Here is a 16578-nt window from a genome sequence, read left to right on the forward strand (position 1 = left end):
GAGAAACTGCTGTCCTTCCTGCAAAAAAACCAAGCAGGAAGCTCTGTTCTCAGCTGCTTAGGCAAAAAGCGAGAGAGAACAATGCAGATATGCAGAGTGGGAAAGGAATTGGAGTTTCAAAAATAAAGGAACTAGGGCATCCTTAGGACAAGTCTGGGGAGAGAACCGTGTTCTTAGACGCCTGCAAAGATGCTATTTTTGTATGCGTCTGTGTGTATGTGTGTAAATCTGTTATATCGGCATACATGTATGTTTAAAAGTTTGGAGGATACTTCACTTTTTTCTGTGTCTATGAGTGTGTGACACGTATTCGACATGGTGGCTGTCTGATGCATTGTGTGCCGTGTTTAGTTATGGAAACTGTGCCCATGGCTATGGTTTTAAGAGGAGTGGCCTAATTATGCCTCTGTTTCCAAGAATTGCTTTGAAGAGGTGTAGAATATTGAGAAAGTGACAGCCAGCCCCCAAAGGCTATGCACAGTTTGACTTAGTCGCTGAAATCTTAGCTCAGCAAGATCTTCTGTAGAGCAGGGGATGTTTTCTGTCTGTACTTTCAACTCCCATTGACTCTAATTGGTCTTCTTCCAGTTGAAGGAGTTTGCAAACTTTGATTTTGACATCTGGAGAAAGAAATACATGCGCTGGATGAATCACAAGAAATCACGGGTGATGGACTTCTTCCGGCGTATTGACAAAGATCAGGATGGAAAAATCACCCGGCAGGAGTTTATTGATGGAATCTTAGCATCTAGTAAGTCTCGATCTGTTTCATCCCATCCTTCCGCAAAACCCGATAAACCCATCTCCGAGAAACTTTGTTTGCTCCCACCCTTTACGAGGCAAATACAAGGCACGTTTCTTGCTCCTCTGTCAGGAGAGGACAGCTGTGAAATGATAGCTTGGCAATCCCACCCCACATGTTTGCTATTGTAGCGATATGCCAAGAGGCTGTCATTGCTTGAGGCCTGGAATCTATATTATACTTTTCAGAGTAGCAGCCATGTTAGTCTGTATCTGCAAAAAGAAAAGGAGGACTTGTGGCACCTTAGAGACTAACCAATTTATTAGAGCATAAGCTTTCGTGAGCTACAGCTCACTTCATCGGATGCTTTGAAACTCAAATAGTCATGTAGCCTGTTTCCTTTCCTGTGACTATTGTGGTGGAGACTCCAGGTATGGAAGCGTGTGGGTGGGGGGATATAGAGTATATGCTCTTTGCACAGATGGTGAGAGGATACAAGGAGTTATCTATTCTCAGACTGTAATACATCTCTGTTAATTTGTTTTTCTTCTTCGTTCCAGAATTCCCCACCACTAAGTTAGAGATGACTGCTGTGGCTGACATCTTTGACCGGGATGGGGATGGCTATATTGATTACTATGAGTTTGTGGCTGCTCTCCATCCTAACAAAGATGCTTACCGGCCAACCACAGATGCCGACAAAATTGAGGATGAGGTAAAGGAGATTCTAAGGAGAGTGGTATTTTAGTGGGCATTATGTAGGGCTTCAGTTTTTCAGTGTGTCAACTTCTCAAAATACCTATCCAAAGGGGGAAACTTGTGCCTTGATGAGCACCCAGAGAATCACAGTGGTACTGACTTGAGATCAATGTTCAAATATTTGGATATTCAAAACATTTTAAAGTGAAGGTTGTTATAATCTGTATTTTGTGCACAATATGTTGTGTCCCATGTATCCAGTACAAGAGATGCAAACTACGGATCCCTGACCTTTGCCCCTCTTGTTTGCAACAGGTCACAAGGCAGGTGGCCCAGTGTAAGTGTGCAAAGAGGTTTCAAGTGGAGCAGATTGGAGAGAATAAGTATCGGGTAAGAGGAAGACATCCACCTTTGCCATAATAGCGCAAGTTCTCCTAATTCCTAGCTCATGTGTGATCCTACCAGGGAGAAGTGTCCATTTTAACTTGTACTGAAGCAACCTGATTCTGTCGTACTGTATTGAGATCTTACTTTTTAAAAGATTAAATCAGAATTTTTACCTATGCTAACCTCTTGCCTTCTGAGATGTTAAGTCCAGAGATTAGACCAATAACGTGCACTCAGGAACCTGAGACATAGACTTATCTTGGGCTCTGTGATGAGGGAATAACATGAAGAGTTTAGAGACTAGTTCCTTCTTCCCCAAGTTGATCTGAGGGTTTCTAGAGATGAGACTTTCTGGGGAAACTGCAGCAATATGCCCTTAATGGAGCACACTGATTCCTTGATAGTAGTCATAACTGTATGATCCTATTGGTGGGGAGCTTGCAAGTGGTTTCTCTATCACATGAGCGTGTAATGGAGGGGATATACATGGACAGATGATGATAGATGGTCTGTGAGATTCTCCTGTGACTTTTTGAGAAGAGGGAAGGCTAAGGGTCAGCATGCTTTCCTGGTGCATTAAATCTTGGATGTGCCTAATAGCACAAGAACAAGACAAACATAGATGTGGCAGTGTTCTGAGAGAGCTTAGCCCACTCACTTTGGGGATGTTGTATCTGTAGATACCTATAGACAATAACTACCTCAAAGTTTTATGTGTGTACCTTACACCTATGGTTTTCTTCACTTCATGTAGCTCATTTCTAAAAAGGTATGCAAAATATTTGTGTAATGGATCTGTTTTAAGGTACTTCATGTTTTCATTTCAAATTATTCACTGGGATGGACCGGCAGCAAACCATCCAGGTTTCCTGCATGCTTTGGGCATGGAGGAGTTAAAATAGCAACACTTGTGCACATTCAAATATCAGACTTAGGGCAAGTCTACACTACCGCGCTACAGCGGCGCAGCCGCACCAGCGTGTCTGGTGAAGACGCACTATGCTGATCGGTGAGCACTCTCCAATCAGCATAATTACTCCTCCATGAGAGGCAGAAGCTGGGTCTCCCACCGACATAGTGCCAGTGTGGACAGCGCTTAGGTCGATGTAACTTACGTCTCTTGTGGGGGAGGGGGGTGGCTTTGTCACACGGTTGTGTAAACGAGCCCTTATTTGTGAATTTTGAAGTGATGAATTACAACTTCTGCTGTAGGGACAGAAAAGAACAGTTAGCATGTCAAATAACATCAAGTACCCTGATTTTTAACTACCTGTAGTTAACTAAGATTTTCATGATTGTTGCATTGTTAAATCCTATAAAATGTTTTCTTGTTTTTCTCCCCCTCTTCCTCTTTTCTCCATCTGATCTTCTCCCCACCCAAATTCTTTCTCTCCGTAGTTCTTCCTCGGCAATCAGGTACAGTGTGCCTTGCAATGCTGTCTCTCATTCTTTTAACAAACATGGCTTGGTGTGTGTTTATAATACCAATCTTTCTCTTGTTGCTGTGGGAAGATGTGATCTAAAGAATGGTGTGTTAGAGTTGGTTGTGTTACTTGGCAGAGTATGGTATACAGAGTGATGTTTACCTGAAAATGCGATACCAAATGGCAAAACTCCTTGGAGGAAAGAATTAAAATGTTTAATGGGAAAATCAGAAATCTACAAAGATGGAGAGATTTAGCCTCCAAATTGCTTCTTCCTCTGATGCCCCAGTGGTATTAGAGGTTATGGCATCATTCATGTGAAAGGGAACGTGTAAGGTCCCAGTGCTCATGGTGGAATTGTCAGAGAAGAACATTGTCTCACGCTTCTAACTCTACTGCTAGAGGAATCATAGGACTGGAAGGGACCTTGAGAGGTCATCTAGTCCGGTCCCCTGCACTCAAGGCAGGGCTAATTATTCTATTGTAACACTCTTCACAAAATTTATCCAGGCTAACATTTTCTGAACACAGACTGTATACCAGGATCTGGATGGGTTTGACTATAACGCAGTCACTATGGAATGAGAATGCTGCATTCACATGATCAGTCTCTTAGGCAACAATAACTAAACCCTCATCCCCTGCTTCACCGACTTTGAGTAACTCATAACTGGAAGAAAGTTCGTGAAAAATTGCATGTACCTACTCTTATATTCTGTTCTGTGATTAATATTATGGTAACTGAAGGCTGACAAGAACACAGGAACCCCATTGATAAAGGGACTGGAGTAATGTGTTTCATCACAAAAATGCAGCCTCCGTTTGAACAATGAAGGAAATCCATTTATTTTAACTACTGAGGATTTTTAACTTGAAGAGCTGGACTCTAAATGTGGTGCCATGAAGTAAGGGAATGTGAATTTCTTGAGTGAAGGAAAGGATAGAAACCAGTTCCCCATTTATTCTAGCTAGGTGACTAGACAAATCTTTGAAGGGAACTATAAAACTGTATCTGATTATTAACAATAAATTTTTAATTAATGTTACAAGACTGGAGCAAATTATGTAACTTGTATTTTTAACATGGAGGGTCAGATTCTCCACTCTGCTATGTTGGAGTGAAGGGGCTACAAAATTAGTGTATCCAGCTAGCTGAGGATTTCCCTAGCATGGAGGAATTACTCAGTTAGTATAGAACCAGTGCAGCAAAGGGGCATAGCCAGAGAGCCCTTGTCCTCCAGTGAGCCTCAGCAGGCATAAATAGCTCTTTCTGGCTATAGCTAGTTGGCGTAGCAGCTGCGCCAGGAGAGGTGTGTTGCCCCAGGCCCCAGGTGTACCCATCACACACTGGGTGCAGCTGAGAATTTAGCCTAGAAACTTTGAGACCAAAAATCATTGTCTCTGAAGCCAGACAGCCTACCTTTCCAGCACTCCAGCTCCTGACTGCTTAGCGCTAAAGATCTTCCATTCTGTGGCTCATTGGTTCTCCAGAGAGCAGAACTGAGAATCCTACTGCTCTAAAACTAACTAAACTCCAGCCTCCACTTGCTGGGGAGAGCATGGAAGCAGGATCCCTTCATGAACAGACACGGCCTGCAGCTACAGATTGAAAGAGAGCCCTAGAGATCCCCATAGCTCAGTCCCAAGCCTGAGAGCAAAGGGAAAATCTGAAATGAGGCTCATGCATGAAACTCTTTGAGAAAGGGCTGTGCAGAACAGGGGAGTTGTAGTCTCAGGAGAGTAGGGGGCATGTGAGGTGTTTGGAACAGGAAAAGGAACCCTTAATCCTGCTTTGTTCCAATACCCCCTAGCACTCTCTTTCTGCAGAAATCAATCTAGATGTGTCTTGAACTCATCTGTAATTTTTTTTTACCTCAGTTACCTCCCCAGTAAGTGTTTAGCATCATTTGCATGAAGTAATTCTGCCCAAGTTTCCCCTAGTTACGCCTCATTTCCTAAAGTTTCCATTATGTCTCCTGTTTTTTTAATTCCTTCTCCATGTTAAAAAGAGAGTCTAATTTATCAATGCCTTCATAATTCTGAAATCCTCTATTAGATCATGTTGAAGTATCCCCCTTTTCAAAGGCAATCAACCCAGTCTCCTTCGTTTTCCCTCATTGCTTCAGCTCCTAAGACAGGGTGGAATTTTTGCTGCTCTTTATGATAGCCTGTATGGTACATGGACCAGTACTGTTCACAGTAGTCCAGGTGGGGTTCTGCTAGATGTCTGAATGTCCATGTAAATATTAGGAGAAGATGGCTCTGAAGAGAAGCACGTGCATGGTGGTGGATGAAAATGTCTCATAAACGGTAGCACAGGGGAACTGGAAAGAGATGTGTGATTTTGTTGATTCAGGGGCACACTTGATGATTGTTTGAAATTGGGGAGATTTTAAATTCCTAATGAACATTATAATCACTGGTTTCAGAGTAGCAGCCGTGTTAGTCTGTATTCGCAAAAAGAAAAGGAGTGCATCCGATGAAGTGAGCTGTAGCTCACAAAAGCTCATGCTCAAATAAGTTGGTTAGTCTCTAAGGTGCCACTAGTACTCCTTTTCTTTTTATTACAATCACTAATAAGCATTCTGGGACTCGAACCTTAGATTTCTATGTTCTAGATTCACTATCATTGGGTGACTCTCCTGTGGGAGTTCTCTGGCTGGTTGAGGCTCGGTGAAATGCTCACACCTCAGACTTGGTGAAGAGGTTTCATTCACAGTGCTGATGCTGCACGGCTAGCATTTGCTATGCCAGCCTTCAGTGACGTGTCAGATGTCTCTTTTCAAAGTGGACTGTGTCAGGAGTGTCGGTGGGCAGTGTGGTCTAATGGATAGAGCACTGGGAGCGGGACTCCGGTGGCTGGGCTCTACTCTGGGCTCTGCCACTGGCCTGCTACATGACCAGAGGCAAGTCACTTCCCCACCCTGTGCTTCAGTGTCCTCATCTGTAAAATGGGGGTGATGGTGCTATGACCTCCCACTTTGTAAAGTGCTTTGAGATCTACTAATGAAAGCACTACATAAGAGCTAAGTGCGATTATTATTATTATTCATGAAATGAAAGGCAGAGCAATAAAATTCTGTTTCTTTGGGTAAAACCCTCAAAACATCAAATTTAGAAACTCTCATTTGCTACCTGGCCATCCTTTGACCTGCATTTGAATTTCTCAGCTTTCTTTTTTTGGCATTAGCCCTAGAGAATCTTGTTAGTAGCATTATCCTGAGTTTCTTTAGATGAAAAAATTCTCATAAATTGACACCAAAGTGAATTGATTCCCACATAACATATAGCCTTTTGATATATTTGGAGAAGCCTTAAACATTAATAAGAGCTTTGAAAATGTTTAGGGTTACAGGTAGCACTTCAAATAGTCCCCAGTGCAGTTATATTACTAACCCTGACGCAGTCTGTTTTGGAGAGGAGCAGTGTCTCCATTTTATAGCCCTATTGCTTGAACTGCTTCTCTGTTGGTTCCACAGTTCGGTGATTCCCAGCAGTTGCGACTGGTCCGTATTTTGCGCAGCACTGTCATGGTTCGAGTTGGAGGAGGATGGATGGCCCTGGATGAATTTTTAGTGAAAAATGACCCTTGCAGAGGTAAGAAAGAACCTGTTTCTCAGGGACCTTTCATCTCCACAATAGTTGTGAAGTTGCCAGGTAGCACAAGATGCTTCATTGAAGCAGATTTCATCAATCTGTGGGCTTGTGCAAATAAAGGAAGATCTGGAGAAAATAAGCACTAAAAAAAACCCCAAGCTTATTTATTGCAAGTCTATCAATATTTGGTCGTGTTCTTAAAGCCCCAGCTTCTGGAGTCATGTGAATAGGTGAGAATCTCAGTTTTCATTTCAGAGGAAACAAACAAGTTCGTCGCCCTCCTGGTTGCTGAGAAAAGCTTGAAAATGTGATCTGAGTGCACCTGAAAGTTCAAAAATCAGAAAGCAAATAAAAAAAACTCTGTGTATTGTTTGTGTAAAATCACATGATTTTAAGCCAATTGCATAATTTTTGAGCACCTGGGGATGGCAGTATTGCAGTATGAACCCTTTGCAAAGGGTCTTCCAGAAAATCCAAACCTTGAGCATCAAGGAGTTAAAATTAGTTACCCTGAATAAAAAGAAAATCCCTTTTACTAAAAATTATTTTGTTAACATCCTTTTTTTTTCCATACAAATTTGCTGGCCATTTCTTTTTCGTAGTTTAAACCCCTCATTTTGATTTGTTGTCTGCACTCTTCGACGATGGCCAAAAGCTGGTGTCTTCTGTGTGTTTTCCTTTGGGTTGCTGGCATGTGCCGAATTCAGCAGAACTCCTGCCTTCGTGGACTTGTGTATCTTTTACAACAAACAGTTGTCAGTGTGGATTCCACTGTAAATGTTACTGTTACAAATCTAATGTGCTGATAGATGACCAGTGTGTTAGAGAAATCTAATAAAAACCATTCCAATTCCATACAAACGTAGGTAAAATCAGGTGTAAGAAGCCTCTAGACAAGAATATAATCTCTCTTGCTGATAAATGTGATTCTAATGTGCTGCACCCTCCAGAAAGAAAACCCTCACATTGTGTTTTTAGGGACAATGGTGCTGTTTCCAGAAGCTCTGTGTGTGTATGCCTAAAAAATTTCCTGCAAGATTCCGGTTGCCAACTCTTCCTTCCCCGCCTCTCAAAATGGCAGCGCTGAATGGGGTGAAAAAGAACTGTCCTTCAACTGTGCATTTCTTTCTTGACCAGTTTCTGCTTTCTCCTGCTCTCAGTTTCCTTGTATGTGTGTGTTTTTCTTTGTTCTAGTTCACCACCCTGGAAGTAAAATAAAGCGCTCTGATTCCAGCTCTTCGATTGCCAGTCAGTCTCCGATAGGTTGGCGTTACTTTTGCTTTATCACTCTTGCCGGCACCCCCCCTCTCCCATCATTAAGAATGGCTTTGCTTCTTAACCAGCCCGCCTGCCCCACCACATCTGCTGCCTTTGTGATGCTGAGACAGTGTTGATAATATCAAGAATATTCTAGTTGAGACATTTTTAAACAGGTTTTAACTAAATCGACTCTCCAAAAATTGAGTGGCATGTCAGAAACCGGAAAAAACACACGCACTATATGTCTGTTCAAACTCAGATTCATAGTTAGACATATTGATCGTTGTGCTTTCTATATCTTAGATACTTATCTGGCCTCCATTACCGCAGTATCTGAATACCTCACAATCTTAATATATTTCCTTGTGAGGTATTGTAGTAGTAGTCCCAATTACGGATGGGAAACTGAGGCAGATGGATTAATTGAGTTGACCAAGGTGTGTCAGAGCAGTTGTGGCAGAACTGAGAATTGAACCCAGCTCTCCCATGTCTAAAGCTAGTGCCCTACTCACTGGACCATCCTTCCTTTTTTACTGAGTTCAGCTCCCAGGGATCTTATTTCAGTTTATCCGAAAAGAGTTGATTTTTTTAATCAGAAACATTTGGAAATAAACAAGGGAAGCTTAACAATTTTTATGACTGGAAAACTGAACCATGTACTGCATGGAAAAATTGGAGACAGTGATTTTTCTCTGGATTTTGAAATGTTGCATCAGTGAGATTCTCCTGGATCAGTATTTTTCTGTGGTAGAAAAAGGTCAGAGTTAATCACAGTCGGTCCCTTTCTCAGACGTCTTGATACAGAGAGAGTTCATTGAGGCTTGATGTGTGACTTTCATTTGAAATGAATAAGATGAATCCAGTGCTTCAGTTTACATATTTATTTCTATTGATAAAATAAGAGAAGTTCCCACGTCAAGTCCTGGACACCGTCATACTGTATTTCAGCTCCTATTATTCCTTTTTAGATGTTTCTAGATGTCAGAATAGACTATGGTGATGGTACATGAGGCTGGAGTTTCAAAAACCTACTCCACAGGGAGTTTCGAAAACACTTGGTTGTCTTGGGTTTAGTTTTCATGTGCTTGTGTAGACAGCCTGGGAGCTCGCCTTGTACCTCATGTATTCCTATTCTGTGCAGACAGTGAAGCAGCTTGTGATTGTGCTGTACAATATACTATGGCCAGATGCTACCTGTCTTGAGGTGAATTGCAGAGAGTGGTTTCTTCAGACCATTTCTGGACATCTTCCTTTTAAAAAATAATTTGTATTACAAGAGTGCTTAGAAACGCCTACCTGCGAGGTCCTATGCAAGTGCATAAAGATACAGTCCTTGTTCCAAATCTAAATAGACAAAACAAAGGGGAGGGGAGTGGAAATAGAGGCCCAGGGGAAAAGTGACTTGCCCAAGGTCACACAGCAAGTCAGTGGCAGAGCTGGGAATAGACCCCAGGTCTTCTGAATCTCCCAGTCCAGTGCCGACCATCTTACATGATGGATTTGTTAATGAAAATGTTGTGTTAAATCCAGCCTCAAGGTAGGAAGAATTTTACAAGGGATAAAGGATGTTCCCTCAAGACAAAAATCTGACTCCCCTGTATTTCATAGCTGAACAGCCAGGTCTGTGTAAGGTCAACCTGGGCCTTTTTGTTGTCGGTGTGTTTTTTGCCTTGGCACATTACATTATTCTTCTTAGTGTTCTTTGCCATAAGCTGGAGAATTCCCCATGTGTACTAAAGGAATCTCTGCTGTGTTTCTTGCCTGTGGCTTTCAAATGCCACAAAGGACCTCTAATGGCAATGAACGTCCGCACGGTAGCACTGGAAACCACAGCTTGCAGAGCAACAGTTGAGATACATGTCGCTAACACTTCATTACAAAGACAGTACTCCTGCTTCTAGTGGGACTTGAACGGTTTTCTCCATTTTCCCTCTGCCGGAGAGCTCGGTACAGGGAGTGAGAGAGGCCCATGGTGAAGCGTGGCCGCAACCAGCATTCAGCGGCTGGGATTCTCCGAAAGGGGAATGAGCCACACCCAACTGAGTGAGAGTGTAATTTCAGACTAGGATTCAAGCCTGCATTTGTTTAACAATGAGGGTAATTAACCATGGGAACAACGGAACAACGGTTGCAATGGATTCTCCGTCACTGGCCACGTTTAAATCAAGACTGGATGTTTCTCTAAAAGACCTGCTCTAGTTCAAACAGGAATCAGTTCAGGGAAGTCCTATGGCCTGTGTTGTACAGGAGGTCGGACGAGACAATCACAATGGTTCCTTCTGGCCTTTGTAACATATAAATCTATGGCAGCAAAAAAAAGCCACTGATATTTTTGGCTGCGGTACATTGTATCTTGGAAGAAGGGTGTGTTAGTTCCACTATACACCACGGAGGAGCGTACCTGTAATAACTCCATGTGGTTCTGGGCATGTCGGTATTAGATAGATGTCAGCCAACCGGAAGGAGTTCATAGAAGAGCAGTAAAAATGATTAGAGGGCTGGAAGAATTGACTTGTGACTTATTAACAAAATAAGATAGCTTAACTAGATCTTGATTAAGTAAGGGCCATAATAAGCAGGTACATTGCTTAGAAGATATAAGCACCAAGCAGAGAGGAGGGTTGTTTAGGGCATAATCAAGTGGAGAAATATAAAGGCGAATAGAGAGTGTGTATCGAGAACAGGTTCCCAAGAACAAGGCTTGTTAGAATGTGAAATCCTCTCCCAAGGGAAGCGGGGACTGATGCATGTTGCCGAGCTGAGGGACTCCAGAGGAGAAAAGCTTCCAGCCCATTTTGTCTGGAAGGAAAGCAAATGCAACACAAGGACTTCTTTGCCAGGGAGAGTAAACTGTGTGTCTGTGTGAGGGGTCTGGGACTGGAAACCATCTTTCCCCGCACCCAGCCCTCTGGAAGAAAGAAAAAAGGAAATGTTTAGCAGTCCTTACTCACTACAGTCTCTTCCTTACGTGAAACAGCTTAGGTTTGGTAGTAGTCAATACGTCCCTTTATCTCAACACAGTCTTTGAGACTTTAATTGGTTCTGATTATCTTTTGAAGCCCATGCTACATATTCTTTGCTTCTGTCACCTGCGGCTTGTTGCTGAAATCAGCATGATTCGGAAGCGGTGCGGCTTGCTTTCTATAAGCTCTTGAATTTACTAGTGCAACTCTGCTTCTTCGTCTCTACTGTTAATGCTTTGCTACGGGTGTTTTAGGGTGCGGGTGCCAGGGTTCTTCCCATCCCTAGGTTATCACAGAACAAGGCTTCTACCCTGCAGTGGCTTCTTTGTCTTTCAAGTCTAACACATTGAATCTAATATTGCTCCTTTGTCCTGTAAGGCTTTGCTCATGGCCTTGCTCCTACTTACTTTAATGAATTTGCTGTCTATATACCTGGTGAGTTTCTGAGATACTGGCCTAGGCTGATCTTCTTAGTATCTCAGGACGTAGAACTTCCAACTGCATTGTTACCCCTTTGCTAGTTGCAGAGAGACCTTCCAGTTCCTGGGACTTTCAGATCCAAATTTTACGTTTGCCGTCTGATATGAGTAGTTGTAGCTTGGAAAATTGGTCACGCTCCACATAGTCATGCGCTGGGTGTGAGAGCAGGAGTACGACCTTTCCGAGCTGTTCTATTCAGTATTTTTAACCTGTCCTAAGAATGTCATCAGCTGCTCGTGCTAATTTTAACTAGACTTGTATAATAGGCCCAGGACATGCATAAAAGTTGCATAATTCTGTCTGAACTCCTGGACCTCTAGGGTTCTTTCGCCTATCACAAGTCTTCAAAAACCAATCAGCAAAGTTACATCGTCGCAACGGAGCGAGAATGCTGCGCTGGTCTCGCTCTGCTGTGGCCAGGATGAGAGCAAGACGTCCATTGTAGGTCAGAGATGGAGTCTCGTGGATGTCTGAGGGATGTCCTCCTGGGGCTAAGCAGGACTTGGGTGAAACGCCTCAGGGGTGGTTTTTTTCAGGAGATGCTTTGTTTCCTCTTTCAGCACGAGGAAGGACCAACCTCGAACTTAGAGAGAAGTTTATTTTACCAGAGGGAGCCTCGCAGGGAATGACGCCTTTCAGGTCACGGGGTCGAAGGTCGAAACCCTCCTCCCGGGCTGCCTCCCCAACGCGCTCCAGCTCTAGTGCAAGCCAGAGTAATCACAGCTGCGCGTCCGTGCCATCTTCTCCAGCAACGCCTGCGAGTGGAGCCAAGGTAAGGCTGATACTCCTTTGCTTTCCTGATGCTCACGCCTACTCAGACCCCATTCCAAGGAGACCAGGAGCTGAAGCATTAGGTAGGAGAGGTTTTTGCGGGGAGACTCAGAAAATAGGCGAATGTATGCTTCATTGGTGGACACCTGAATGGCAGAACTTGGCTTAAAACTGGTACTTGAGGCAGGGATAAACCCATTGACTGCACAGTCGATATATTTAAATCATTCATGCCACAAGTTTCTTCCCGCTTTGTATACACTACACCTGCCGGTAGGTGACCATTCGTAGAGAGAACGTAAACACGTCTCAGGAAAGGCTGAGTTGCCGATTGAGGTTGTTTTTATTTTTACGTTCTCACATTGTAACTCTTGGGACCATTGCTGATTCTCCTATCTTCCACCAGTCCGCATTTCCCCTGCCATCTCTCTGTGCGATAGGAGCAGACTTATCTTGGACATCACTGCTCACACGAGCAGCCGGCTAGCATGAAGGAGGAAGTGGCTGCCTTTTTGTGTCTCCTTTTCACCACATTGTGCCAATGTGCATTTTATTTTGTCGTCTGTTTCTTTTGGAATTTATGTATTTTCTGTTTGTTGTTCCCATTTCGGATACTTTTCTGTTCCATTTTCACTCACTTTTCACCTCTTTCCCCCCCCCTTTCTCCCTACCCTTCCTTTGGATTTTCCATTTCACAGACTCCACATCACTTCTCTCGCTGTTATGACAAACCCTGGTTGGTAAACAGTAAAGCTGGCACCCCTCACAGGGGCTTCGATAATTCCGACTCCCACCTGTCCAGCTCCGAGGTAGAGTATGGCTCTGCTGGTCAAAGGACCTGTTGAAAGGAAGGAACGCGGCTGCTTCCTTTTCCTGCTGAATGCTTTTCTTTTATTATAGCAGCGCTTGTTAGCACAGCTAACGCTAAGACTGTGGGCGTTTTTCAGGCGTTCCTAACTCGGATCAAAAAAGAAATTCACACAAGAATGAAACTCAATGTACAAGATGCCTGAAATCAATTTTTACCCCTTTTGAGCAATTTTAAAACAAGTAATTTATCAGATTGCAAAACTCAATGTAACTTCCTGGCTTTAGCCACTTTTTTTTTTTTTTTTTTTTTTAGCATTCAAAAAAAGACCATAATGAAAACTAGGGATCTCTTAATATTAAAAATAGGAATAAAATCACCGAGTTAGCACTTGAAAATCAGCCACAGCGCATGCCCAGTAACCACTTTTACCATAGGTTTCTGCAGTACACATATCTCTCGGCGTATTTCGGCAGATCTACTGTGTCCTATAACGTCACACACTGATGCGAGGCCTCTGCAATACTTTCATACAGCGGAGTGAATTCAGGCTGAAGTTCCAGCCTGAACGTAGAATTTTCTGACCTCTGGGAATTGGTGGTGGTTCAGAATTTTAACGTAGATTTTGGAGGTTTAACATACCGGCAGTCTGTCATGTCTCCCATTCTTGATCTTCTCTTGAAAATAGTTTCCGAAGTTTTGTTATCAAAAAGTCAGGTGTAGTTTCTGAAATGTAAGAAATGATCCACATGTTGCCATAAGAAAGACTTTGGGAAGATACTGCATTTTGTTATAAAGTACGATCAAGGGCCAGGATCAAAAGCTCCAGGATTTACTGACAATGTTGGAGAGTCGCTCTCAAAACAAAAAAGTGCCAGAGAGAAATGCATGTAGAGGGAGCTACTTTCAAATTTCTTAAAACCTCGTTCCACGGTTTGTTTTTGGTCCTGTTCAAAGGCTTTTCCAGCACTTTAAAACATGTTAATGGAACTTAACTGCCATGTATCCAAGGAGGCATCTGTCCTCTTCCTTGACTTTCCCTTTGCTTCCTCTCCCTTTGCTGTAGCTTCACGAGACAGAAAGAAATTAAAATCTCTCCAGTTCACATCAGAGGGCGTTTGGGAGAATCTCTCTCCAGCTGTTTGTCAGAAGATTTATTCCAAAGCGACCCTCCAACTATTAAAAGGCATTTCTTTTTATGGTGACACAAACTGAAAATTGCAAAAGGATAGTTAGCTGCTGCTGAATCAGTCTGCCCATTGTGCTGGTAAACTCACAAAATTGGGTGACTGGGCAACAACTTGGCAGATAAAATTCAACACTGATAAATGCATTGAAAACTCTAATCCCACCTATACGTAAAAAAAACAATCAGGTCTAAATTAGCTGTTACTACTCAAGAAAGAGATCTCGGAGTCATTGTGGAGAGTTCTCTGAAAACAATCCACTCAATGGGCAGCGGCCGTCAAAAATGCGGACAGAATTTTGGGAATCATTAGGAAAGGGATAGATAGTAAGACAGAAAATGTCATACTGCCTCTATATAAATCCTTGGTACACCCGCATCTCGAATACTGCATGCAGATGTGGTCACCATATCTCAAAAAAGATATATTGGAATTGGAAAAGGTTCAGAAAAGGGCAACAAAAATAAGGGGCCTGGAACAGCTTCCATGTGAGGAGAGATTAATAAGACTGGGACTCTTCAGCTTGGAAAAGAGACAACCAAGGGGGACATATGATAGAGGGTCTGGTGTGGAGAAAGTAAATAAGGAAGTGTTATTTACTCATCATAACACAAGAACTAGGGGTCACCAAATGAAATTAATAGGCAGCAAGTTTAAAAACAAACAAAAGGAAATATTTTTTCACACAATGCACAGTCAACCTGTGGAACTCATTGCCAGAGGATGTTGTGAAGTCCAAGACTATAACAGGGTTCCAAAAGGAACTAGACAAGTTCATGGAGGATAGGTCCATCAATGGCTATTAGCCAAGATGGGCAGGGATGGTGTCCCTAGCCTCTGTTTGCCAGAAGCTGGGAATGGGCGACAGGGGATGGATCACTTGATTACCTGTTCTGTTCATTCCCTCTGAAGCACCTGGCATTGGCCACTGTCAGAAGGCAGGATACTGGGCTAGATGGACCATTGGTCTGACCCAGTATGGCTGTTCTTATGTAAAATGCCAGAATCCCAGTACCTGCAGGCTTGGATGTAACACCTTGGGTGGCTGTTTTCCTGCAATTATTTTATGTTGTCTTAAAACCAGCACTAGGTTTATTTTAGAAACTTGGAGCTGCTCTTTCCAATAGGACTCAGGAGTCCTCTCTTCTTCAGAGATGTTATTCTGACTTACAGTCATGCTTTCTTTGGCTTCCTATTTCTGTGGCAAGAGAAGTAACAGTGGGAGAAAGCTTTGTGTGTGTTGCTTCCTCTAGTGTTTATCTGCAACATCGTAAAGGTCACAGAGCACACTGTTTAGCAGAAAACAGAGTGCGAGTAGCATATAAAGCTTCACTGAGAAGCTTTCAGTTATGGTGGAGAACTTCTGGCCTGCATTTCCCGTGTTCATTCACCACCAGTGCTTGAACAAATGTCTTGGATTTTTTTAAAAAAAATATTTAAAATTCTCTTTGTTGGTTGTCTGTCCCAATTTATATACATTAGGCTGAAATCCCTTGGCCCTATTATGTCACTTGGGACTGAAATTTGGCACACTTTCACCAAAAAAAACCCAGCATATTTTCACCAAAACATAACTAACCTTTATCATTGTTCTGGACTTTTTAAATACTAGAAATTTCCCAGGATTTCATGTGACTTTTTGTGTGGCTTTTGACCCAAAACAGTACTTGGACCTTAAGATGGACGACAGATTTCAGGTATTTTGAGATAGATCTGTAGCTTAGTCAGAGATGGATCGATATAGATATAAAAACATGTCAAACTAAACAAAATAATTAACAATGGGTTTGCAGGGAAAAGCACTAGCATGTAGTGCTATCCTGAGGGCCCAAAGCCACCATGGGTATGATGTTTTCAGGGACGAGGCTTCGGTGGAACAATAAAACAATTACTGTATGTGTTCTCCTTGACCTTTACGATGATGGTGGTATTTATATATTGGAATCCTGTTGCCGAGATCTACCTCTGATATTAACCCATTACAAAGTGAATTATACCATGACGTCTAAAAGACTCTCGATGCATTCTTTATTCCAAGGTGACTCCATCTGCAGGCAGCAAGCTGAAGCGACCAACTTTTCACTCTAGTCGAACTTCTCTTGCGGGTGATACCAGTAATAGTTCCTCTCCAGTCTCTACAGGTGCCAGAACCAATCGGGCTGGTAAGTGCTAGGTTGACCGTTTTACCTGTAATGGATGCTAAAATATGTGGTATCTCCTTTCATAGCTGTCCCTGTCTATGGATTCCAGTCGAGAGAAA

General features: G+C 42.7%; 1 protein-coding gene across 9 annotated transcripts in view; it reads left to right on the plus strand.

Moving 5' to 3' along the window:
* The window catches only part of MACF1 (microtubule actin crosslinking factor 1), a 257757-nt gene that overhangs the window by 239149 nt on the left and 2030 nt on the right, over positions 1 to 16578 (plus strand). For 7 of the 9 annotated variants that reach the window (XM_073317698.1, XM_073317700.1, XM_073317699.1 and 4 more), the window contains 8 exons: positions 589 to 751; positions 1303 to 1457; positions 1757 to 1831; positions 3227 to 3244; positions 6732 to 6849; positions 12113 to 12324; positions 13022 to 13132; positions 16357 to 16480. In XM_073317698.1, coding sequence (XP_073173799.1) covers positions 589 to 751; positions 1303 to 1457; positions 1757 to 1831; positions 3227 to 3244; positions 6732 to 6849; positions 12113 to 12324; positions 13022 to 13132; positions 16357 to 16480 — 976 coding nt within the window. The remainder of the gene's footprint in view (positions 1 to 588; positions 752 to 1302; positions 1458 to 1756; positions 1832 to 3226; positions 3245 to 6731; positions 6850 to 12112; positions 12325 to 13021; positions 13133 to 16356; positions 16481 to 16578) is intronic. The other 2 variants (XM_073317701.1, XM_073317695.1) reach the window with 2 other exon arrangements.

This window comes from Lepidochelys kempii, chromosome 19 (assembly GCF_965140265.1).
Source record: "Lepidochelys kempii isolate rLepKem1 chromosome 19, rLepKem1.hap2, whole genome shotgun sequence".
NCBI lineage: Eukaryota > Metazoa > Chordata > Testudines > Cheloniidae > Lepidochelys > Lepidochelys kempii.